Genomic DNA, 22,145 nt, shown 5'->3' with positions numbered 1-22,145 from the left:
AGCATATTAATATCTGTCCTCTGTGACATCATATAGATCCAAGAGTAGAAAAATAAACTGAAGCAGTGTTTGGAGCAGTCTGAATCCTGAGCTTTTGGCACATAGAGATTATTTGGACACATACTTACCTCCTTACGTCAAACTTTGGTCATTTTTAATATGAGCATCCATCATTGTAACAGCACATATATGAAAGAAAATAAGGAAAGGCAGAATTAACCTCTTAAAAACTGAAAGCATATATTTTGTGTTAAAAATACCTTCTACAGTAATATTCAAACACAAACTATTGGATTAAAAAAAAAACCTTTTGACAACCAACCAACCTTTCATAAGAACTTATAATGACTTTAACAAAAGCATGGTACCTTACTAGCAAGTAACCCATTTATTTCAGTGGCTGTACTTTGATTTTATTTGTGGATTGTTAAGGCATACAGCCAAGAAAATCCACTCAGCATCTACGGCAAACACTTCACATTGCTCCCAAGCAAATGTCACAACAGAACTTATGCCAAACATAAAGAAGGTTGATTTACATCAGCTAGATTTTCTTTGCACAGGGGTACAAAAAAAAGAAGAAAAAAAGAGCAGCTCCTGTAAAATACAGTGTTTTGATGAAGTAGTCGTGCAGAAACTGTTGCCTCAGTGTAATTTAAAAAGATGCGTTTCTGTTGACACCTTGCCAGATATGAATCAGGTCTTTTTGAGACCGTGTTTATTGGGATTACATAGTATTGAGGTGTTTAAGTTTTAAACCAGTGAAAAGACAGCAGAAGCATCTCACCATCACATTAAGTTTTAAGCGTTACAAAAAGTGCTGCTGCTGAAATTCATTGTATTTTACAGGAGTGTTTTTGTCAGCATATTTATGCCCCTGTGCTGTAAATGCCAGTAGTTTGCTTCATCATACTTGTCCTATCCAAACATGAATGAAAGCATATCTACAATAGCAATATTAAATGTCAACTTGTGTGTGATAGGGCATCAAATGCTGTGATGGCATGAAAGTAGCTGGAAAATCAAAGTCACCATTAATACGAAAGTCCAGCCATCCATCTCAGTCATCGCTAGTGTCATGTGGCCTCCTTTATTCCCCCCCAACCTTTGTTACATTCATCCAGACTGAGAAGTTTGCAAAAAAAACTTAACATTTGGGAATGTGATAGCCATCAACAGTCTCAACATGGATCTCTAGGGATTTTTGTGTTCTATCAGGCAAGATTAAAGCCTTGATTGTGATCTATAGCCTGTAACAGCTTCTCACGGAGCGTCTCTAGACTCGTGTACTTGGGCAGGTCCAGCAGGTTGAAGCAGGTGTGGGCGACAGGTAAGTAATGCTCCCCTCCACCAGTAGGCTGGATCACCAGTTTCAGGCTTTTCATACCCAAGATGGGGATGCGGTCGCTTCCTGTGAGGAACACTGTAAAGACAAGATACTTTTTTTTCCCCCTCCCGACTCTTGCAAACTCTGCACAAAACATGTAAACTCATCTGAGTGAAACTAACTTTTCTGCTCTTTTAGGCAACACTTACAGAGAAACTGTTTCTTCTTCTCCAGCGGAAGATTGTGAAACACCTCCCAGAAAAGCCTGATTGTAGGGTGGTCTCTCCAGTACTCCCCTTTGTATTCAGTAGTCTGAACAAAAGAGGATCAGTAAAAATTATTTTCATAATCCTTCTTATAATGTACTAGGCTGACTTTGATAAGCAAAGGAGAAATGAATAGTCTATGAAGATGAACACTGGCCACTGGGGCTTTTTTTTTTTTTATCTTGACCTTTTAAAAGATGAATAGACCAACATGTGCCAAGTGAGCACAGTAGGGTCATTTTAGTCTTCTAGAGGCTATGGTGATATTTTCTTTACAGCGTATGGTCAGATGAAATTTTTATTATTCACTATTTAATACAAACCTTTTCAAGCTCCATCCAGTCATAGTTGGTATTGCCGATAACCATGGCTTGCAGTTCGTTTGGCTGGAACAGCTCTAAAACTTTCCCACCGCACACTTTGTGGAAGCCTGCATAGAAGCACTCGAAGAGCGGAGCCACCGATGTGTTGAAAACATAGTCTACGTAGGCATTTACAAAGTCTTGCCTATAGAAGAAGAAAGTAACATAAATAAAAGTAATGTGACGGTTTCAAAAAATGTTAACATGTAAAATGCATTTGGAGGACAGCATTAAAAAGGCACAGTCACTCATTTTTTTTAAGGTTATTTAATAGAAGAAAAAAAAATTGTATCATACATAGATCAGTGTGTAATTACATATTCCAACAAACTGATGCATTCTCACAAACTTAGAATTAATCCATTAAAAAAATAAAATAAAATAAGAGCAGGCGCTGATTTGTGGAAGCTGCCATGCTGCCCCGACATCTTGAATACAGCGGCTGAGATGGACATCATCGTTCCGCCTGATCGCACTTTATGTATGTTCCTAGAGACCGGCTGCATATGTTAGGGTTCCACCAAAGACGGAGGAGGACTTGTAGGTGTTCATGTCCCATGGAGCCAAATTTTAATTTGCACCTGCACCTTCAGACTCAAGATATGAAGGATCATACTTATGTTTTATCATCTGTGAAGGGGTTCCCCTTCATTAAAGAGGCGTTGTTATCCTCTTCCTCCTCACCTCAAACCTCATCTCCTGAACTGAAGTCAGGACTCTAACATATGAAAACATTTATAAACATGCTTATTTATTCCCAATATTGTCGCAGTTACTTACCGTCAGCAGATTAGATATGAGACCCTCCCATCTCTGGACAGCTGACAACAAGCTGGCTAAACAACACCGTGTCATAAGCTAACATTATTCCAGCTAACATTACGGTTGAGTGTCGGAGTCCAACAAAGATAAATCCATTTTAAAGAAAGTTTCACTAACGTCGGCTAAGAGCAGCTAACTGAGGTAAAAACAGCAGCGTTTACTGACAGAAAAGTTCAGCAAATCCTCAGCAGCTCCCCTCATTATCACCGTCATCGCACAGAAGTGAACTTCACTGACTCGTCACCTCGTATTGGACTCCTTTCACAAAGTTTTACAGTCTCTTCCAGAGTAAATACAAGTGGACACCTGGCTGGGGTAAACAGCAGACGCCCTACACTCACTACAGATGAACGGCAGCCAGAGTTTTGAGATGACTCAGGGCTAAAAATGTAAAATACTGCAAAATATTTCATTGACAAATGTCCGTTTTCTTATTCCTGATCTATTGCGTTGCTGATATTATTCAAATCTGATAAAATATAGTGTGTATAAAAAAATTTTTTATACACAAACAGTAGAAGAAACACAGGCCATGGCCATTATGGGGTACAGTCTAAATTTAATGTTTTTGAACTCTCTTGCCTGACTAAAACATGTTTGTCCTACAGTGGCCACCATAGCTAGGATTATGCACTTGAATTGGGAGGGGTAAGAAAACCTCCTCTGTGGTCTTCCTCTTTTCCTGCTACCCGGCAGCTCTGTGTTCAACATCCTTTGCTCAGTATTTCCACTCTCCCTCCTCTGCACATGTCCAAACCATCTCAGCCTTGCTTCTCTAACTTTGGCTCCAAAGTACTCAACTTGAGCTGTCCCTCTGATGTACTCATTTCTAATCTTGCTCATCCCGGTCACTCCTAGTGAAAATCTTACCATCTTCAGTGCTGCCTCCTGTCTTTTTGTCAGTGCCACTGTCTCCAAACCATACATCACAGCAGGTCTCACTACCATCTTGTAAACCTTCCCTTTCACTCTTGCTGCTATTCTGTCACAAATCACCCCTGACACTTGTCTCCACCCTGCCTGCACTCCCTTCTTCACCTCTCTTGTGCACTGTCTGTTGCTTTGGATGGTTGATTCCAGGTATTTAAACTCATCTACCTTCACTCTCTACTCCTTGTATGTTCACCTTTCCACCCGTCTCCCTCTTATTCGCACACATGTATTCTGTCTTGCTTCTATTGACATTCATTCCTCCTTTCCAGAGCACACCTCTCTCCCACCTGCTCCCTACTCTCACTACTGATTACAATGTCATCTGTCAACATCATAGTCCAATGCTCATTAATTTCTTTTAATGATTTTCTTCAAATGGTTAAATAATCAGGCAACTAAAAAAAAAATAAAATTTTTTTTACCTGTTTGAATTATTGACATTGATGTCTTCACCATTTGGCACAAGTTCTAAAACCTCTGTGGCACCATAGTTTTCTTCTGTGATCTGGAGGGAAAAAAAAAAAATTACTCATGATAGGCAGGCAGCTTAACTAACTTAAAGACGAAAAAAAAATGTTGACAGACAATCATCTTACTGTGAAATTCAAACAGAAGGTTTCCTCAAGGTCATCTTCAGTGTAGTCCAGTAGTTGCTGCAGACTCCTGATTTAACAGGAACACAAATCTTTAATTCTCTGTGTGATTATTGTGGCATTAAAAGGTTTAGATGCAGTTGAGACAATACCAAGGCAAACTACCATTCATAAATCCATTAAATAGAAACATCAGGTGACTATTCCTTGATCTCACCTTCCCACGTCTGGCATTAGCTCTTTCAGGTCATCTAGTGTTGGCTTCTTCTTCAGAAGCTTCTTGTAAAGAGCCAAGGGGAAGTTGAGCTCAACGATAGTGAGATTGTAGATGGCCAGACCACAGATGACCCCGATGAGATTGAACAAGTCAATATCCTCAAATGTCTGCAGGCGACAGTCAGTGTCAGATTTAATCGAGTGGGGTTTCACGTAAATCATACAGAGACAACGCCTGGTTTAAAGCGCGTACCTTGTTTGAAAACCAGATGAGTCTGGACTCCTCGTAGTAACGAAACATTCCATATTTGGGATCTAGCAGCTCTTTCATAATCAAGAGAAAGAACTCCTTTCTCACACCTCCTGCATCGACGGCCTCTTCTCCCACAAAGATCACCTGCCATGAATATTACAAAACGATGAAGTTTTGAACCTAAGTTCTGGAGCTGTGACATGAAGGACACTAAACTCTGCAGAGTCATATTCTGTCCAGTATAAATTGTTTGGGAACTCCATCCTAAGCATACTTGATTTAAATTTGGCTGTTAGCCCCTTCAAAGTTGTCTTCTTGTCCAAGGCGAGTGCTCCTGTAACGTTTACTGATCCCTGATACTGATTCCCTGGAAGTCCTGTTCTGACCACTTGCACGTGTGCACGCTCGGCAGATCTATTCTGTGTCAAACTGTCATCTCTGCAACGTGAATTTCATTTTGGGGAAGGGGGCAAAAGCAGAAAGCCAAATCTGGCAAGTCAGACTGTGGCAAATGACAACTGGATTGTGCTGTGTTGCCTTTTCAGAGCGCTGTGAGTGCTGTAGTTCAGGTTGTTTCTGCTGAAAGGTGCTGAGCAGAACTCTGACAGTCTGAACCTCGGGGAGGGATTCACCGTACACAGCACTGTTAAGAAAATGACCAGCACACTTTTGGTCATTCTCGTGACTTGATGTTGCTGCTGGGTTTGGACACGGTGGACTGAAGACTGCCGTTTTGTCTAGAGTTCGTAGCTGGGTGATGTTTCCTCACAGAATTAGTGAGTGAAGTCCACGTGAAATCACATGCAGACATGTGCAAGTGGTCAGATTTCCAGGGAGCAATCTTAAAATAGCAAAGGCACTGGAAGGGGTCCAGAGCTTACAAGAAGATGACTGGAATAGAGACAGTGGCCAAATTTAAATTAGGTATGCTTCATATGGTTTTCTACCTTGAGTGGTTTCTTGTAGTCAACATTCTTAGACTTCCTGAGGACTTCCATGGTGTCTCCTACAATGTTTTCCCTCCGAACGATGAGGATGAGGCACGGGTTGACGGATTCCACTGCTGGTAGGAACATGGAGCTGAAATTTTGCATCTGTGCCTGGTCTACTGCCATCTGACAACACAGCAAACATATGATTAAAAAGTGATTAGTCAGAATAAAGGTAAGAAACCGTCATTAAAGGGTTTAATTGAGTAGCACCTGCATCTGTATGACAGCATCAGTCTGAAGGAGTGTAGTTTTTGCTTGGGCATCAAATACAAAGGGATACTTGCACAGAGTCACCACGCCATCATGTCCCTGACAACAGAGCATAAACAAATGGTTCATATCAAAAACTTATAAATAAATAAATAAATATTGACGCCAACATCCACAGCAGACTCACCAGTGGGTACATCTGCCTCTGCAGCCATGTGACATAGTCATTTCGGATGTCTATCAGGTCATCCAGCTCATGAATGTAGAATTTGTCGTACTGAATGATGTGTCCAGCTTTCTCGCTCACCTGAAGACGCACGGGGAGTGATTGTCACCTGTAGCCCTTTAAATTAGGATATGATGTGCAACAGGAATTTAATGTGCAACATTTTTTTCTCACCTTGTGTAGGATCTCCAGGAGTCGGAGCGAGGTGTCCAGGAAACAGGTGAAAATCCTCTGCTCTACTGCGGGAATGCCCACCTTGTGCATCTGTAGCAGATACACCACCACTTCCTTGTACAAATCAACTAGCCGCTGGAAGACTGGGGACTCGAACCCAGACCACCAGTTTCCTGATGCAAATATGAGAACAAACACTAAATCAAAAATGTTAAATGATGCAAGATTTTCAGTCTATTATAAACAAGCCATAACTACCAGTACACAAACTACACACGAGAGTAAAGTGAAACTGAATTACGGACTGTTGGGTCTTTCTGATCTGGTATTCCCACAATTATTTTTTCTACTAGTTCTAAACATACACAGATTTAATTCCTATAAATGATTCATAAGCCATTTTAAGACCTTAATTTCTTTAAATTTAATTTCAAGAAGCCTGAAACTGTAAGGGAAAAAAAAATAAAGCTTTAAAAAAAAAATCCTTCACTCTACCTAGCACCTTGAGTGGAGCCTCTTTTAGGCTGATGACAGATTTGGCGAATGGGATGGAGATGGTGACATAATTATTTCGGTTAGTGAAGAGAGGGCACTCTGGGAGAGTGAGGTAGAGTCTCAGGGCTTCGATGTCTGGAGGAGAATTGCTTAGCCTGGGAATGAGGTTCTTCTCCAGACTGGCAGCAATCTGAGGCAGACAGAAGAAGGAATACAGGTCTGTTATGATTAATGTAATAATCCTGAATTCATGCTTCAGGTTCATAAAAACTGATGATGAGGTGTGGGGTCAGGGGCAACAAAAATGCACATGGTGGAAAAAACTGGGGCCAACACATAAATAAAGTGTCACTGGGGACATTTACAGTATATAGCACATTTTCCAGTAAGGCATCCAATCAAAATTATATGGATGTCAGTGACAAGGACAGCAGTGACGAGATCAGATGAGCAAAGGCCATAAACGCTGCTGAAAAGAATACACAAGGAACCTAAAACCAAAAATTTTCTTTCTGAGACAAAACCAATCAGACAGGTTACAAAAAATATCAGTGCCCAAGTACTGTATTTTATGGCATGGTATTGGCATGCCAGAAAATACAGTTTTGAATTACAGTAAATAATTGAGATAATAGTAGGTACAGTGCGAGCCATTTAGCTTTATTCTACCAATCAACCCATGAGAAATGTGTGTAGGGGTTCTCCAGCAAATATAAATCATATGGAACAATAAAGCTCATATTCACCATCCTAGCCTCGCAATAAACCAGTAATCTGTCCAAACTCCCTTCATTCTATGACAGCTGGGATAGGCTCCAGCCCCTCCGCGACCTTCAACTGAATATACAGAAGATGGATGGGTGGATGGAACCATTTTAACATGTGGCCACTGACCTGCTGAGCAATCTCAGGGTGATCCTCTTGGATTACTTTGTGGAACAGCAGGCGAGCCATGTTCATGTCCACCCCTGAACATTTACTGCTGGTACTGTAGTGATCTGGATGACTGTGTGAAAGAAATCAGCACTTAAGATAAAATAAGTCCCCCCCTACAAAAACTATAATAAAAATGTCATAAAATCTCTGAATAAATCTCCAAACAATCTGCATGTGTTAATAAAATCTAAAAAACTCTTAAGACTTGATGTCATTCAGAGATACTGTAACTAACTAGTAGCTTGAAAAGTTATGTCACACACTGTAGCAAATGAGCCAATCTCAGAGTTAATCAACTCAGAATTTACATTTAAACTCAGAGTTTGTTGAACATGTTTCCTGGAATAGAGCTCTGCTTTCATGGCTACAGCTGTGGCTGTGATTTGATTTAGCCCATGAAACTCGTGCATGCACCTGGCTCGTCTGATGGCAGCAGCTTAACACAGCTTTAATTAGCTAAATAGACAGTGAATAAAAGGAAATTCAGCGAAGACACTGTGTTGATTTTAATAAACAGGCAAACGCAATGACTTTTAAACTGGACTGTAAATGAAACTGTTTCTAAAAATCTGGAGTGGAATTACCTCGTTGACAGGAAAGACCCATTTAGGCAGCTTGCTGAGGAGAACACGAGGTCAATCTCACTGAAGAAACCAGAAAAGCAAATAATTAGTCACCAATTTTCATAACTAAATCTCCATAAAACAGGTAACTTTATTATATTCAAATACTGCATTTCTAAAGTGAACTAAAACTCCAATATGCCAAGGATCTACTGAGGACAAAAAAAAAAAAAAAAAAAAGAGGAAACTTTACTTAGAGATTTCCAGTGGGAGCCTTCCTGGTGAGTGGTTCAACCATTTTTGTATGATACCCTCATTCAAGGAGCCAATCTTTCTCTGGGGATCTTGTATCCTTGTGTCGTCTCCGTTCTGGAGGCGCTATACCAAAAAGTTAAAAGTTACAGACAGAAAAAAAATGGAAAATGTAAACTTGTGCAAATCGAACTTACAAAAAGCTCAGGTGTTTAGTGTGTGAAAGTGGGATTCACGACTATTTGTAGCACCTGTAGACATTTCAAAAGAAACTTCTAAAGTCTTCATACACTACATAGCCCCGTGTTTTAAAACCAACCAATCAGGTGAAGCAGTCTGCCTTAATTTGGTTCACAAATTCAATTCTTTTTCCTGGAACGCTATTCTTCTTTAATTACAAGATCATAAGTTATGGTCATTTAGAAAAGTCACAGGAAAACTTTTCAACAATAATGCTTTAGTCAAATCATTGTTGTTTGACTACTGATAACTATCAAATAGCTGGGGATAAAACAATGGCATTCAGGACAGCTGCACAATTATTACACTGTGCTGAACATTTGTAGGCATCTCCACAAAATCTCAGTTTCTGAGGTGAATGAAAACTTACATTGGCACTGCAATAGTGAGCAAAGCTCTGATCTCCTCCGGCATAAATCCTCTTGACACAACACCTCTCCTCCAAATCTGCAACGAGAACGAGAGAAAATTAATTTTTATCCATCCATCTTTTTCCGCTTATCCAATTCAGGGTCGCAGGAAATTGGAGCCTATCCCAGCTGCTATAGGGCAAGAGGCTGGACAGTTTGCCAGCCTGTCGCAGGGCGAAAACAGAGAGACAGACAACCATTCATTCATTCATTCATTACAATCCAATTCAGTTTGTCACAGACAAATTCAAAAATAAACTGTGATTCTGACTCAAAGTATTTAGGGGTTGACCCCCAACAATCCACTTTTATGTTTAGGTTTGAGACCAGACATGATGGACTGGATTCATGTAATTCAGGACATTTATGTGACAAAGAAGCAGACATTTATTTTAGGATGGAAAAAGAACAAGTGTGTAAATGGTTGGGAACCTTGGATTAATTATGCATAATTTACTTCAAAAAAGGTAATATAGTAATATTGCCACCTCCCAAATTCAATACTGGTACAATACATTGGCTGTATAAAAACCAAAAATTGGACAGTGAAACTGGATTGTTGATTTGCGATATTCCAATGCTCAGTTTCTACAGTGTAAATTATCAGTTTTGTTATTTCTTTCTGTCCACGAGTCCAGAAATGACTTGCTGCTGCTTTAATTACCTTCCCCTCACCTGTATCTGTTGCAGTACCGGAGGCTACCCAGGGTCCTTTGACAAGGGCGGGGCTTTTTCTGTTGGAAGTGGAGCGCGTACCAAGCTGCCCGTTTCCTCCAAGCCCAAATGAATCCATCTTTCCCGATGATGGTGTGAAAGCCAGCGTGTGTTGCCTTGATTGCACAGTAATTTGAAAATTAATACCAGCTTTGTGACTGTGACTTTGTGACATGTTTTAGATAAATGTGCAAAAATACACAAAGTAAATTTTACCTTCCGCATGCAATCTGTGTGACTACACTTCCCATGAGCTCAAACACTTTCCTAGGATTGATTTCATGATTTGAAGAGTTATGCCCAAGCTGTCCATATCCTCCTGCTCCGAATGTGAACACCCCGCCTTCCTGTATTTAAAAATCAACAGAGCGAGTTATTCTGACCTTAATCAGTAACAGTCAGATTGCTAATGCTACAGGCCAGTAGGGAGATTATTTTAACTTCAAAGTCTTACAGCAGGGGGCCTCCACTACAACGTCAGCCCACTACTGACAAAGAAACTTACTGCGCTCTGGGCACCTGGACAGGAAATGGACATTTTCATCCACTGCTCAAGGAGCTTTAAAAATTCACTAATCAACAAACCAAAGATTATTCCAAGTTCTAAGTGACTGTGCAAACTCATGCACTTTTTTTTTTTTTTTTTTAAATCACAATAATACCCACAAATGGTATTACTTACCAGCGTAATTACTGAGGACTATTCGTGAAAGAAGACTGCTGTGGGTGCTAACACGATTACCTGCTGAAAATGTAAAAGTGGACCTACTATGCTTTTCCTTACGTGGAAGAGGTCACACTTTGTCCCTGTGCCACAAATGTCCTGACTTCACACATCATGAAGACCCTGGAGAAACTCATCTTGGACCAGGGCGGCCCATGCTCAAACCACTGGACCATCTAGTTCACCTGGTGTTCTCAACCTGGAGTTGAGGACACCATTCTCTACTTGCACAACAGGGTCTACATCCACTCAGCACTTAAAGAGTCATGTTTCGACTTCTCCGGTGTTTTTGCCTCCATCGGGTCGGCTCTATCGGCTGATAAGCTGACAGCGATGCAGGTGGATGCCTTGCTGGTGACATGGATAGCTGGCTCTCTGATTGGCAGACCACAGTACATGCACCTACAGCCATGTGTCAGACAGCGCGGTCAGCAACACTGAAGCCCAGCAGGAGTCTGTCCTCTCTCACTTTCTCTTCACCCTGTACACCACAGCCTTCAGCTACTCCACAGTTACCTGCCACCTTCAGAGTCTTTCTGATGACTATGTAGTAGTGATGTATCAAAGAGGGTGATGAGGACGAGTACAGGGATGTGGTAGGCCACTTTGTTATGTGGTGCGAGCAGAACCATCTGCAGCTTAACGTGGCAAACACTAAGGAACTGGTTGTGGATGCGAGGAGGATTAGAACACCAGTGACCCTTGTTTCCATCCGTGAGGTTTGTGTGAAGACAGCAGAAAATATAAATATCTGTGTTCACATTGTCAATAAAACAGAAGCCCTCTACAAGAAGAGTTATCTTGACTTTCGGAGACAACCGATATCCTTTAAAATCTAGTGGCTGATGCTCAGGATGTTTTATGAGTCTGTGGTGGCGAGTGCTATCCTCTATGCTGTGGTGTGCTGGGGCAGCAAAATGAGGGTTGTGGACAACAACAGACTCAACAAACTGATCTGCAAGGTCAGTAACACTGCAGGTGAGGAACTTGTCTCTCTGACGGCAGTGCCAGAAAGGAGGATGTGATCCAAGTTGGGGATGATATTGGGCAATCCTTCAAACCCATTTCATGACATGCTGGACAGTCACAGGAGCACTTTCAGCAAAAGACTCATTCCAGCGCAATGCACCACAGAATGCCAAAGGGAAATCATTCCTACCTGAGGCCATCAAACTGCACAACCCCTCCTTATAACAACAGGTCTATTTTCACTTGCCATTTCTTGTTTATATTTTACACAGTATTGTTTAACTTTGGAGCATTTATTTTAAGATGCTGCACCTTCAATAGAGCTCCTTGTTTTTATATAGAATGCTTACACTTTTTAATTTCTATCCATTTTCCCATCTTTCCATTTTCTATTTCTCGATTGAGTGTCTGTGATAAAGCAGTTTCCCCCTGTGATTATATTATTGAATCAGAATACTTTAATAAACTGTTACAATGGAGGGTGCCCAGATTAAGCATGCCCAAAGCTTCAAATAATGAGCTCAGCATGTGAGCCAGTAATCTCAGTGAGCCAAATGCTCACTTTCAGGCAGTTTATTCTATAAATGTATGACATCAGTAAGCAATAACACACCTAATATGTCTTCTCAGGCACATAGCTCTGCCTGTGCAAGCACACTCACATGCTAGTTAAGCCTTCTGTATGAGGGGCAGCCAATCAGAAGAGAGTTGGCTCAATGGAAGGGGAAGAAACTTGTTTCAGACAGTAGAGGAACTGCACCAACAGCACCCACAGGCTACCTGAGCAGTTTGTATTCTAAAGGTGAGCTGAATCAACACCTGTCTTTTAAAAGCAAAACATTAAAAACCCCACTTAGACTTGATGTACTGCTGTGACACTGAGATGAATTCTAAACTGGTAGCTTGGCAGCCAGCAGCTATCTCTCAGCAGTATGCAAACTGGAGAGCGAGGACACCACACACTGACTATGACAAGTCATACATCTGTAATCTCATTTGGACCAAAATGCTGTTTGAGATCAGTTAAGAAATGTTTATACATATAAACTGATTAAAAACAAACAATGAAGTAAAAAGAAGGTAAGGAAGAAATCAAAGCACAACACAGCTGTGCGTAAGTCCCAGTATAATATAAGGATTTCTTAAACTGCAAATCATGCAAAGCCTAGGGATAAAAATATGGAAATGAGAATAGTAGGTCCACTTTAATACCATCCATTATATGTTGAAGGGCTACTTCTTAGCTCAAAAATTTAATACTGGATTTAGCATTGCCATGACACAGCCACCACACAAAGTCTCACAATACAGCTTTTTTTTTTCTGAGACATTTACCTTAATTAATTAGATTGTCTTCATGTCTACTAACATATCAGTAGAGCCGTTAACTGTCACAAGAGCCCAAATGGCTGAATTTGTGAAGGTATGAAGACTCCACTGTTTTGAGAATTTTAGAATAGGCCCTTCCAGGTCCTCGTCAGCAATAAAGCTACTAGTTAAATAGAAATTCAAAACTACTCTTAAAACACCCCAAACAACAACAAATAAGTATATCAGTCTACCATCACCATCCCACAGTTTCAAACTCAGGCCTTCCATACAAACAACGCTGCAGAGTTCTCAAAGAACCAAAAAGTATATAACTTAACTTGGTCAGCGCTGCAGTGTGGTCTTCTCCACAGCAAATGTAAATCACTCTCTGCGATCTGAGGGACTTCAAGAGAGCCGGGAAATACCGATCTGAAAAAGACCTCCAGAAAATCAGTCTGAATTTCGGGTTTGAACACTCATAAGTACCTTAGAGTTTTGACCACCCACCTTTGCAGTCATTGAGACCCAGCTGACCAAAATTGTTGCGTCCCCAACCGAACACGGCTCCCGAGGGAGTGAGGGCAAAGCTGTGAGCACCACCTGCTGATATTTGAGCAAAAGGAATGCTCTGCAGAGACTGAATGATCTGGGGTGTGGAAATGCTCTGTCCGTTTATTCCTAACCCAAGTTGGCCATATCGATTCTGGCCCCATGAGAAGACTTGTCCCCCTGTGTTAAAAAGGTAGATATAATTGAAATGGTTTAACATGAGATAAATATTGTAAGCGGCATAAAAGACTAAGTGCAAACCATTCTCACCTTTTGCAAGTGCATGGGAGTGCCAGTACCCACAGGCTACCTGAGCAATTTGAACATCTGACAAAGTCTTGATGTTTCTTTTCATATGGAGGAGGAAAAAAAGATAGATTAGATCTATTAACTACACGTGCCTTTACAAAACAAAACAAGAGGAAGTAGTGCGTTATGTAAAGCACACAAAGGTTTCACGATAGTTGCTGAATTTACCTAGGCACACGAACACATTCTTCAAAGTTATTTAATCCCAGTTGTCCATCTGATCCAAGACCCCAAGAGAAAACCTGCCCTTTGTCATTCAGGGCAAGTGTATGGGTCTCTCCGCATGACACAGCCACTATGATCTGTGCATCCAAGGCCACAACTTGTTCTGATAGATGATAAAGACAAGAGTTTGCATAATGAGTGATTTATGACCAAATATTATTAGAAAACAAAACAAACAAACAGCATGCATCACCAACCGGGTTTCTTTCTGGCTTTCTCATGTCCCAGCTGTCCGAGATCATTGCAGCCACAGGTGTAAACTGTCCCATCCTCCAGCAGGAAAGCTGTGTGTCTGCGGCCACACCCCACATCACTCACTTGCTTCCCATGAAAGAATTCACATTTTCGTGGTTCAACCACAATCTCTTCATCAATCCCACCCAAGCCCAGTTGTCCGTAGGAAGCATTTCCCCAGCACAGCATTGTAGCTCTCCCTTTAGCTGCACGCAAAAGCAGGATCTCAGGCTCTGTGAAAGAGACACTTCGGCTAATATAACCGTCCAGAGCACATTCACATATCCCCTGCTTCATTTGAAAGGTGTGATCTAGCAGGTATCACCTAGCAAAGCGGATAGAGGCTAAACGGCATCATCGCCCCATGAAACAGACGCATGCGTGTGGTCATGACTTAAGGATGCTGGGCTTACAAACATATAGAGACCATTGGTACGATGAATTCTAAGCCGACCTGATAATATGTAAACAGATTAGCCAAGTGAGCTACAGTTAACGGTGTTACACGAGTTCCGTTAGGTTTGCTAAAACCGTCAAACAACACTACTTCCGTCTCGGGTGACTGGGTTAACAAATTAAAGCACATGCCAAAACGTGTTTAAATGTACGTATAGCTCATAAGTATATGCAATTCAACTGCTACCACTCTCATATAAGTAATCTATAAACCGCCACATTTCTTCTTAGGTTACAAATGCGTATGTTTATAATATTTAAAGCGGAAGTATAACACTTGTTCTGGGCGTTAGCACACGCTAGCATGTCACTTGACGAACAGGCGAGGCAGCTCATTTCAGACTGATGGCACTTCACCAACTTAATGGCAGCACTTAAAACGATCATACTGCAGCTGAATATTATTTTAAGGATTTTTAATGTTTCAGCACGCGGCCTTTAGTAGTAGAGGGCTGATTTACAGCGACCCTCTTGATCTAGCAAGCTAACATTAGTCAGACCCAAAGACTGTATAACGTGTGCGTTCAGAAAATAATGTGCACAAGAGTTCATTCAGAAACTTAAGGTGACTGCACAGCTAAGTCTCCTAACTTAAAGCCCCACTATTCCTTAATGTTCCTCTAAAAGCAGCCAGTTTGACAACTCACACAGTCAGGTGTCTGTTAGATTAAAGCCAGCAGCCAATCTTACCAAAGCCACCAGACCCGAGGACTTTATGGTCTTCCAGTGCCGTGTTCGCTAATTGGTCCGACTGTTAAAAACGCACATTACAGCGCACCACTGTCCAAAGACAACTCTCAGGTACTTCTGAAAATCCTGCTCAATCTACCCACTCCAGCGTTCTGTCAACAACTGCTGTACGGCCAAGAAACTCGTCAAGCCATCGCATCAAACTCTGGATATCCGTTTTGTCCTTTTAGAAATAAAAGTCTTTTTGATTGTAGCAGAGCGGAAAGCGTACACGACGGTTAAAATATACGCTAAATTGTCCCGAAATCAACAAAGCACAGCCAGGATGCTTTGAATACTTCTCTGAAAGAAGAGTAGTGAACCGCTACACGTAAAGACACTGAGGCTTAATTTGAAGACAGCGCAACATAACCGGAAGTCTTCACAACGTTTTCGCGCGCTTTACTTCATGGACGTGAGGAAATGTCGCGAAGCTGCCGAAATGTTCTAGAGAGCGTACGCGCGCATGCGTGTACCGGGTGCGATATGCCGTCTGTACTTATGTACGAAAACACGGACGATACCCTGCTAGTCCCCAACCTCCCTATACATCAACACACACACACACACAGACACACCCCCAGTTTTGCTTTCTTTAATATACCGCATCCATACACTTCAGACACGGGCGTATTTCTGTGTTATTAAAGTTTCAAAAAAAAAAAAAAAATTTAAAAAACGAAAGAGAAAGCTCGAGTACATATAAATACTAATACAAGTATATTGTGAAGATTAGTATAAGTTGCTCAGATATATGTGATTAAATATGAGGCGTTATACAAAAGTAATATTTCTGTATATCAGTGGGTATTCTGTTTACCTGCAGTTTGGTTCATCTTAAGCAATCAGATAAAGAGTACACTGGAAGAATCTGGAACTTCTGCTGGCCCTTACTTGCCTTTTTCAAAACCACGTTAGCCAGCCTGAGCTGGTTCACTGGCGCTTGGCTCCCTCTGGTGGGGATTGGACACACATAACTCACTCACTCACTTTCATTATAAAAAATACTGTCAGAACAATTTAACTACCGAAGTCAAGAAGCCTTTTAGCTACTATCTCATACAGAATCACCTGTACCTGGGCTCATAACCTGTGGCTCAGCTCCAGTGGACCATTTCTAGCAGCTCCCTGTGGCTGTGATTTAAAAAACAAAACAAAACAAACAAATGAAAACAGTTAATATGAAAATTAAAAATTAGAAAGAAAAACAAACAAAAGCAAGACGCACTCTAAGAGAACAAACCTCCGCCAAGACAGCTCGCTCTCTGAGCAGTATTTACTTTTAAGGGAATAATATTGTATTTTGCATATATTCATTTTGTTTTCTTTGTTCTTTTAAAATGTATATTAATACGTTTGTGGTGCAGTAAAAAAACAAACAAACAAACAAAAAAATCCCAATGCCCTGTTAATTTTTAGTATATTTTAGAATTATTATTTTTATTTATGTTTCTGTTTCTCTTAACAATCCTTTCTTTAAAGATAGAACACATTTTGGAGTCAACTAGAAAGAAAGGGAGATGCAAAATGTAAAAGTGAGGTCAGAGGTCAAATGATGTGATGTGATATTTGGATCCAAACTATAATGTGATACACTATACTGCCAAAAGTATTCACTCATCCATCCAAATCATTAAATTAAGGTGTTCCAGTCACTTCCATGGCCACAGGTATATCAAACCAAGCACCTAGGCATGCAGACTGCTTCTACAAACATTAGTGAAAGAATGGGTCACTCTCAGGAGCTCAGTGAATTCCAGCGCAGTACTCTGAAAGGATGCCACCTGTGCAACAAGTCCAGTCATGGAATTTCCTCACTACTCACTATTCCACAGTCAACTGTTAGTGGGATTATAAGAAAGTGGAAGTCATTGGGAATGACAACAACTCAGCAATGACGTGTTAGGCCAGGTAAAATCACAGAGTGGGATGCTGATGTGCATAGTGCACAGAGGTCACCAACTTTCTGCAGAGTCAATCAGCACAGACCTCCAAACTTCATGTGGCCTTCAGATTAGCTCAAGAACAGTGAGTAGCTTCATGGAATGGGTTTCTATGGCTGAGCAGCTGCATCCAAGCTTTACATCACCAAGAACAATGCAAAGCGTTGGATGCAGTGGTGTAAAGCACGCCGCCACTGGACTCTAGAGCAGTGGAGACGTGTTCTCTGGAGTGATGAATCATGCTTCTCCATCTGGGACAACTTTGTGGGAACAGTTTGGGGATGGCCCCTTCCTGTTCCAACATGACAGCCCGACCTCTGGGGTGAACTAGAGCAGAGACTGTGAGCCAGGCCTTATATCATTAACATGACCCCACTGTACGCCCGTACAAAGTTTTATCAGAGTTCATTCAAAACAATGTGAGCTATTGTGTTTAGAGACAGCGTGACAGAATGGCACGAACGCAAACGCTCTCAAAAACATACCTTCCCTGGTGGAGGTAAAACAGCAACAGTAACAAAAACAAACAAATAAAGTAAGTTATGAATAAGATAAAATGGTGGAGGATAACAGAGAAACTGGGCGGGTTTGTTTGCTTTTACTCCAACCCTGCGGGCTTTGCTTGAACTGCTGCTTTGTCAAAATAAAACTGAAACTTTCCTATTTTCTGTTTTACTATATTTAAATCTACTGGGCTTCTATTTACAGCCTAGGCTCCTTTTAATAATTCATATGTACAAGCGTAGTGTGGGATGTTTTTTGTATGTTTTATATATATATTTTTTGATATACCATTTGTTGTGTGCTTTATATACAATTTTCCATTGGTGTTTTTATTCTTATTTTTTGTATGTTTTTCTATACCATTTTTTATGTTTCTACACTACTTTTGATATGCTTTTACATATTATTATTTTTTGATGGTTTTTATTCTGTTTTTGATGACTTTCAATCAAGATGTCTTTCAGTAATAATGATCATAAGCATACACTCGATTATTGAAATGTTTGAATATTGAAATAAGACACTACTGATTTGAATAGACTACTGATTATTGACCTGATTGACTATTGGCTTATTTTGGTTTTGATTAAACTGTTTGACTTATTTTGCCTTATTTAGATTATATTGACTGAACAGTGTTGATTTAAATGGTGCTTTATGACTATACTATATCGATACTGTTTTTGCTTTCATTTAAAAGTATTGTTTGACTGATGTATGCTCACTCCAGATAAGTTTATGTTATCATTTGATTGCATTTATTAAAAGAAGTTATGTTTATTGTGTCTTACTCTGGGGTTGCTGCCTGGCAGATCAGTGTACAGCCTGTGCAGGGGCAGGTTAGGGGAGTTGGGGATTTTCCATGAGGTAATTCCTTTTTACAGATGAGGTAATGGAGCTGTCAAAGAACTGCTTACTAAGCATCACATGCAAGCATGTGAGGGAAAAGATACCAAGAAGGGCTGGATAAAGCTAATAGGTCAAGCAAACCTGTCAATAAAGGTCAGGCCAATCTAGCATCATATTCCATAAAGTGTTATAAAAAGGGTAAGAGTTTAAATGAAAGCAAGTAAACATATTTAAGATATGTAATTATTCTTAGGAAACATTTGGGCCAAAAATTCGGCCCGAAAAGGGAGGATTTATCTCATTAAATTTTTTGATACAACAGTAGTTATTACATTTCTATGAGTCCATAAATTCAACAAAAACATTGTCTTGTTGCAATAAATGCAAAGTTAAAGTACAAAACAATCTTCAGTATCCCACTGCCAAGTTATCACGTGCAGTCAAAGATTTTAAGTCTTGTTATGTTGACAGGCTCATTTATATATAATGTACTGTGTCACCTTCATTAAGAGAAGACTTCTAAAAAGGCTTTTTGATGCTAGTTTTTTTTAAAAAAAGGACTACATTTCATTGTTGTGCAGCAGGCTCCCTCTAACTGAGATCCATGTCTGTGCTTCAAAATCCAGCCAACACAGCTGGTTTTCAGAGCAAAGCAACAGGTTTGGCTGCATGGTTTTAAAAGGAGATGAAAAGTCAGATAGATCTGTCTGTTCATCTGTCTCTTTGGATGTTATCTGATTTTAAAAATAAAATTATTCAAACTTAGCACAAAAAGTAAGGAAATTTGTGTTTGGTCAACTATTTCTTTTTTGGCAAGAAATCATACACCGCTGGGAAGCCTGATCATTTCCCCTTAAATGATGCCACATTTGTAAGGCACATGTCGAGCAGCAGAGTTGAGTTTGTGGGTTGCGCCCATGAAAAACTTGCCAAATCTTCTCCACATTTACCCACACCACGATCAGACCCTGGTGCTTTAAAACATCTGTGATTAGAACCACCATACTGATGGCTTAGTTTCAGTTTCCACTGGGGGTGGTGTGCAACCCCAAAGAAGCTTGGACGTTGTGTAAAAAGAAAATAAAAATAGAATAGAGTGATTTACAAAGGTCCCATACCCAAATTTCATTCACAATAGAACACAGAAAACATATCAAATGTTTAAACTGATACATTTTATCATTTCATGAAAAATATTAGCTCATTGTGAATCTGATGGCAACGGAAGGCTGGAAATCTTCAAATCACCTCCTCCTCCCGCTCCCTCCGTTCTTCCTCTTCCATCCGCCTTGCTGTGCCCTCTGCCTGCCTCAGCGCCACGGGGAACAGCTTTCTCCAGCTCTGCTCACATAATGGAACTCTCTCCCACCAGACATTCACAATGCTGACTCTCATCCTGTCTTCAAATCACGACTTATTATATTAAATTATTATTTTCTACAGTACATAATTTTATCAAAAGATTCAAAATCTGGAGATATTTTTGTGCATAAGGGACAAGGCTGATAATCAGTATTGGATGCTGTGATCCTGTGGCCCTCAGGCAACACTGCATGAAAACAGGCATGATTCTGTCACTGCGTGTGCTCAGCAACACTCCCAGAAATCAGATGTGAACACACGTCACCGTGCCGTCCACAAATGCAGATCAAAGCTCCATTATGAAAAAAACGAAGCCATATGTGAACGAGATCCAGAAACGCCACTGTCTTCTCTGGGCCAAAGCTTATTAAAAATGGAATTGGGATTGTATTTTAAACAAACACACTGAGATTTTTGCTGATACAACTATAGACACAGTCCTTGGTAATGCTACCTGAAGAGCATTTTAAAACCAACCAATCACTGCTTTAAACAGGGAATAGGGCCAAAAACTGACTTTTAGCACACTCTCAATTCTGATAAACAGATAAACATTATCTGAGACAAAAACATTATCTGAATGCATTGCTGGTGAAGGTGGAGGAGGTGGTTGATTTAACCTTGTCCAAAAGTTTCTCATGCTTGAACAGCAGATGACGGGCGGGCTGTCACGCTTTGACTTGTTGTTTTTAGGTGTCACTACAGTGAGATCATTCTTAACCTTAATTGCGTTAACATCTACGGCTAATGACAGCTCTCTTTACACAAAAAGTGTATTTTAAGCAGATGTTTGCACAACTGCACTTTTGTCTCATGACTGCCTTCACTCAGGAGCCAGATTACCGGCTTGTGGAATATGCAGTTTATCCTGTACTGCTGGTTCTTCAGGGGAGTTTTCCTCTCCTGACTTACGCATTGTGGTGTGATGTCGCGGAGAAGGAGGAACCTTTTTTATTTCACATTAGGTTACGAATCAGAGCACAAACTGCACAGAGCCAAGAGAAGTAAACATGTTGTATTTGATGGGAGTAAGTACTGAACTCTTTATATACTACTGTAATTCCTTTAGCTGTAAGAAAGCTCGGATGTCAGAGATTTTTTTCTTCTTCTAATGACTGTGATCTATGTGTTCATTTTATGTCTTCAGATCATTGCTGGCCTCCTCTTCATCATATTTTGGTTTTCAACTGGACTCAAAGAGGTGAGTAATTATTGATGTTTCCTGCTTTTTAAATGTGGCTCATGTAGATACATGTTGATAAAACCAAGGCGTCTATCGATGTCAAGGAGGTGGAAGCAAGCAAAAACTGCACCCCAGGCATTGGAGAAAGTGGGCAGAGTAGGAACAAGGAAGCAAAGAGTGACTCTGAAATTATTCTTATTGTCAACAGGGAAATAAACTCCAGAAGTCCCAGCTCCCAGAATTCTCTGCAAACAACAAGATGGTAAGCAGCAATCTGAAGTTAAATGCTGGAATTACTTAGAATAATTCGGATAAAATATTTGACTTTAATTTCTTCAACAGAATGATCTGAGTGAAGAAGATGTGCATTTATTGGCAAAGATCCTTTCGGTTGGATTGGTGGATGCGGATCCAGACTACCTCCATCACCTAAAAGGCTACAGAGATTTGCATGCCAGCTGATCTCGTTCAGAAAGAAAGAAACGAGGAGCCCATCTAAAGCGACTGATGGATACAAAGATGCATCTTTCCTTGGAGAGCTTAAAGGATTTGTGATGGCATCAGGTCACGGATGATTTGGATTGTTATTCTCAGACTGCCTCCAGAGGCCTCAATGATCACAGGAAAAATACACACAATGTTCACTGACACCGAATTAGGGGGTAACTCAGTGGTGCACACAATTGTAATTATGTTAACTCTTTAAAGGCTGAACCATGAAATAATTGCCAGAATTTTTTTGGTTGTTGTTGTTGCATATATGAGTTTGAATTAGCTTTTTTTTTTTTTTTTTGCAATTTATTGCTTAAAATGT

The 22,145-nt window shown here is 40.4% G+C and overlaps 1 protein-coding gene across 3 annotated transcripts; it reads right to left on the bottom strand.

The window, feature by feature from the left end:
* Nucleotides 1-225: 225 nt before the first annotated feature.
* herc4 (HECT and RLD domain containing E3 ubiquitin protein ligase 4) lies at nucleotides 226-15,649 on the bottom strand. Of its 3 annotated transcripts, XM_030747950.1 has the most exons (24): nucleotides 15,452-15,649; nucleotides 14,269-14,538; nucleotides 14,015-14,174; nucleotides 13,808-13,884; nucleotides 13,496-13,717; nucleotides 13,326-13,417; nucleotides 10,201-10,331; nucleotides 9,946-10,100; nucleotides 9,231-9,307; nucleotides 8,622-8,746; nucleotides 8,390-8,449; nucleotides 7,764-7,875; nucleotides 6,870-7,059; nucleotides 6,375-6,547; nucleotides 6,162-6,281; nucleotides 5,975-6,073; nucleotides 5,720-5,887; nucleotides 4,773-4,916; nucleotides 4,521-4,687; nucleotides 4,307-4,373; nucleotides 4,133-4,215; nucleotides 1,917-2,100; nucleotides 1,537-1,639; nucleotides 1,215-1,423 (listed from the first exon to the last, which is right to left on the bottom strand). In XM_030747950.1, the coding sequence occupies exons 2-24, from the start codon at nucleotides 14,492-14,494 to the stop codon at nucleotides 1,215-1,217; spliced, it is 3,144 nt and encodes a 1,047-aa protein (XP_030603810.1). In that variant the 5' UTR covers nucleotides 14,495-14,538; nucleotides 15,452-15,649. The 3 variants fall into 3 exon arrangements, with proteins under 3 accessions (XP_030603809.1, XP_030603810.1, XP_030603811.1); XM_030747949.1 differs by lacking the exon at nucleotides 15,452-15,649 and having other exon boundaries at nucleotides 226-1,423; nucleotides 14,269-14,554; XM_030747951.1 differs by lacking the exons at nucleotides 1,215-1,423; nucleotides 1,537-1,639; nucleotides 1,917-2,100; nucleotides 15,452-15,649 and adding an exon at nucleotides 2,320-2,549 and having other exon boundaries at nucleotides 14,269-14,555.
* Between the last annotated feature and the right edge of the window lie 6,496 nt (nucleotides 15,650-22,145).

This window comes from Archocentrus centrarchus, chromosome 15 (assembly GCF_007364275.1).
Source record: "Archocentrus centrarchus isolate MPI-CPG fArcCen1 chromosome 15, fArcCen1, whole genome shotgun sequence".
NCBI lineage: Eukaryota > Metazoa > Chordata > Actinopteri > Cichliformes > Cichlidae > Archocentrus > Archocentrus centrarchus.
This window is presented reverse-complemented; position numbering and strand designations above follow the sequence as displayed.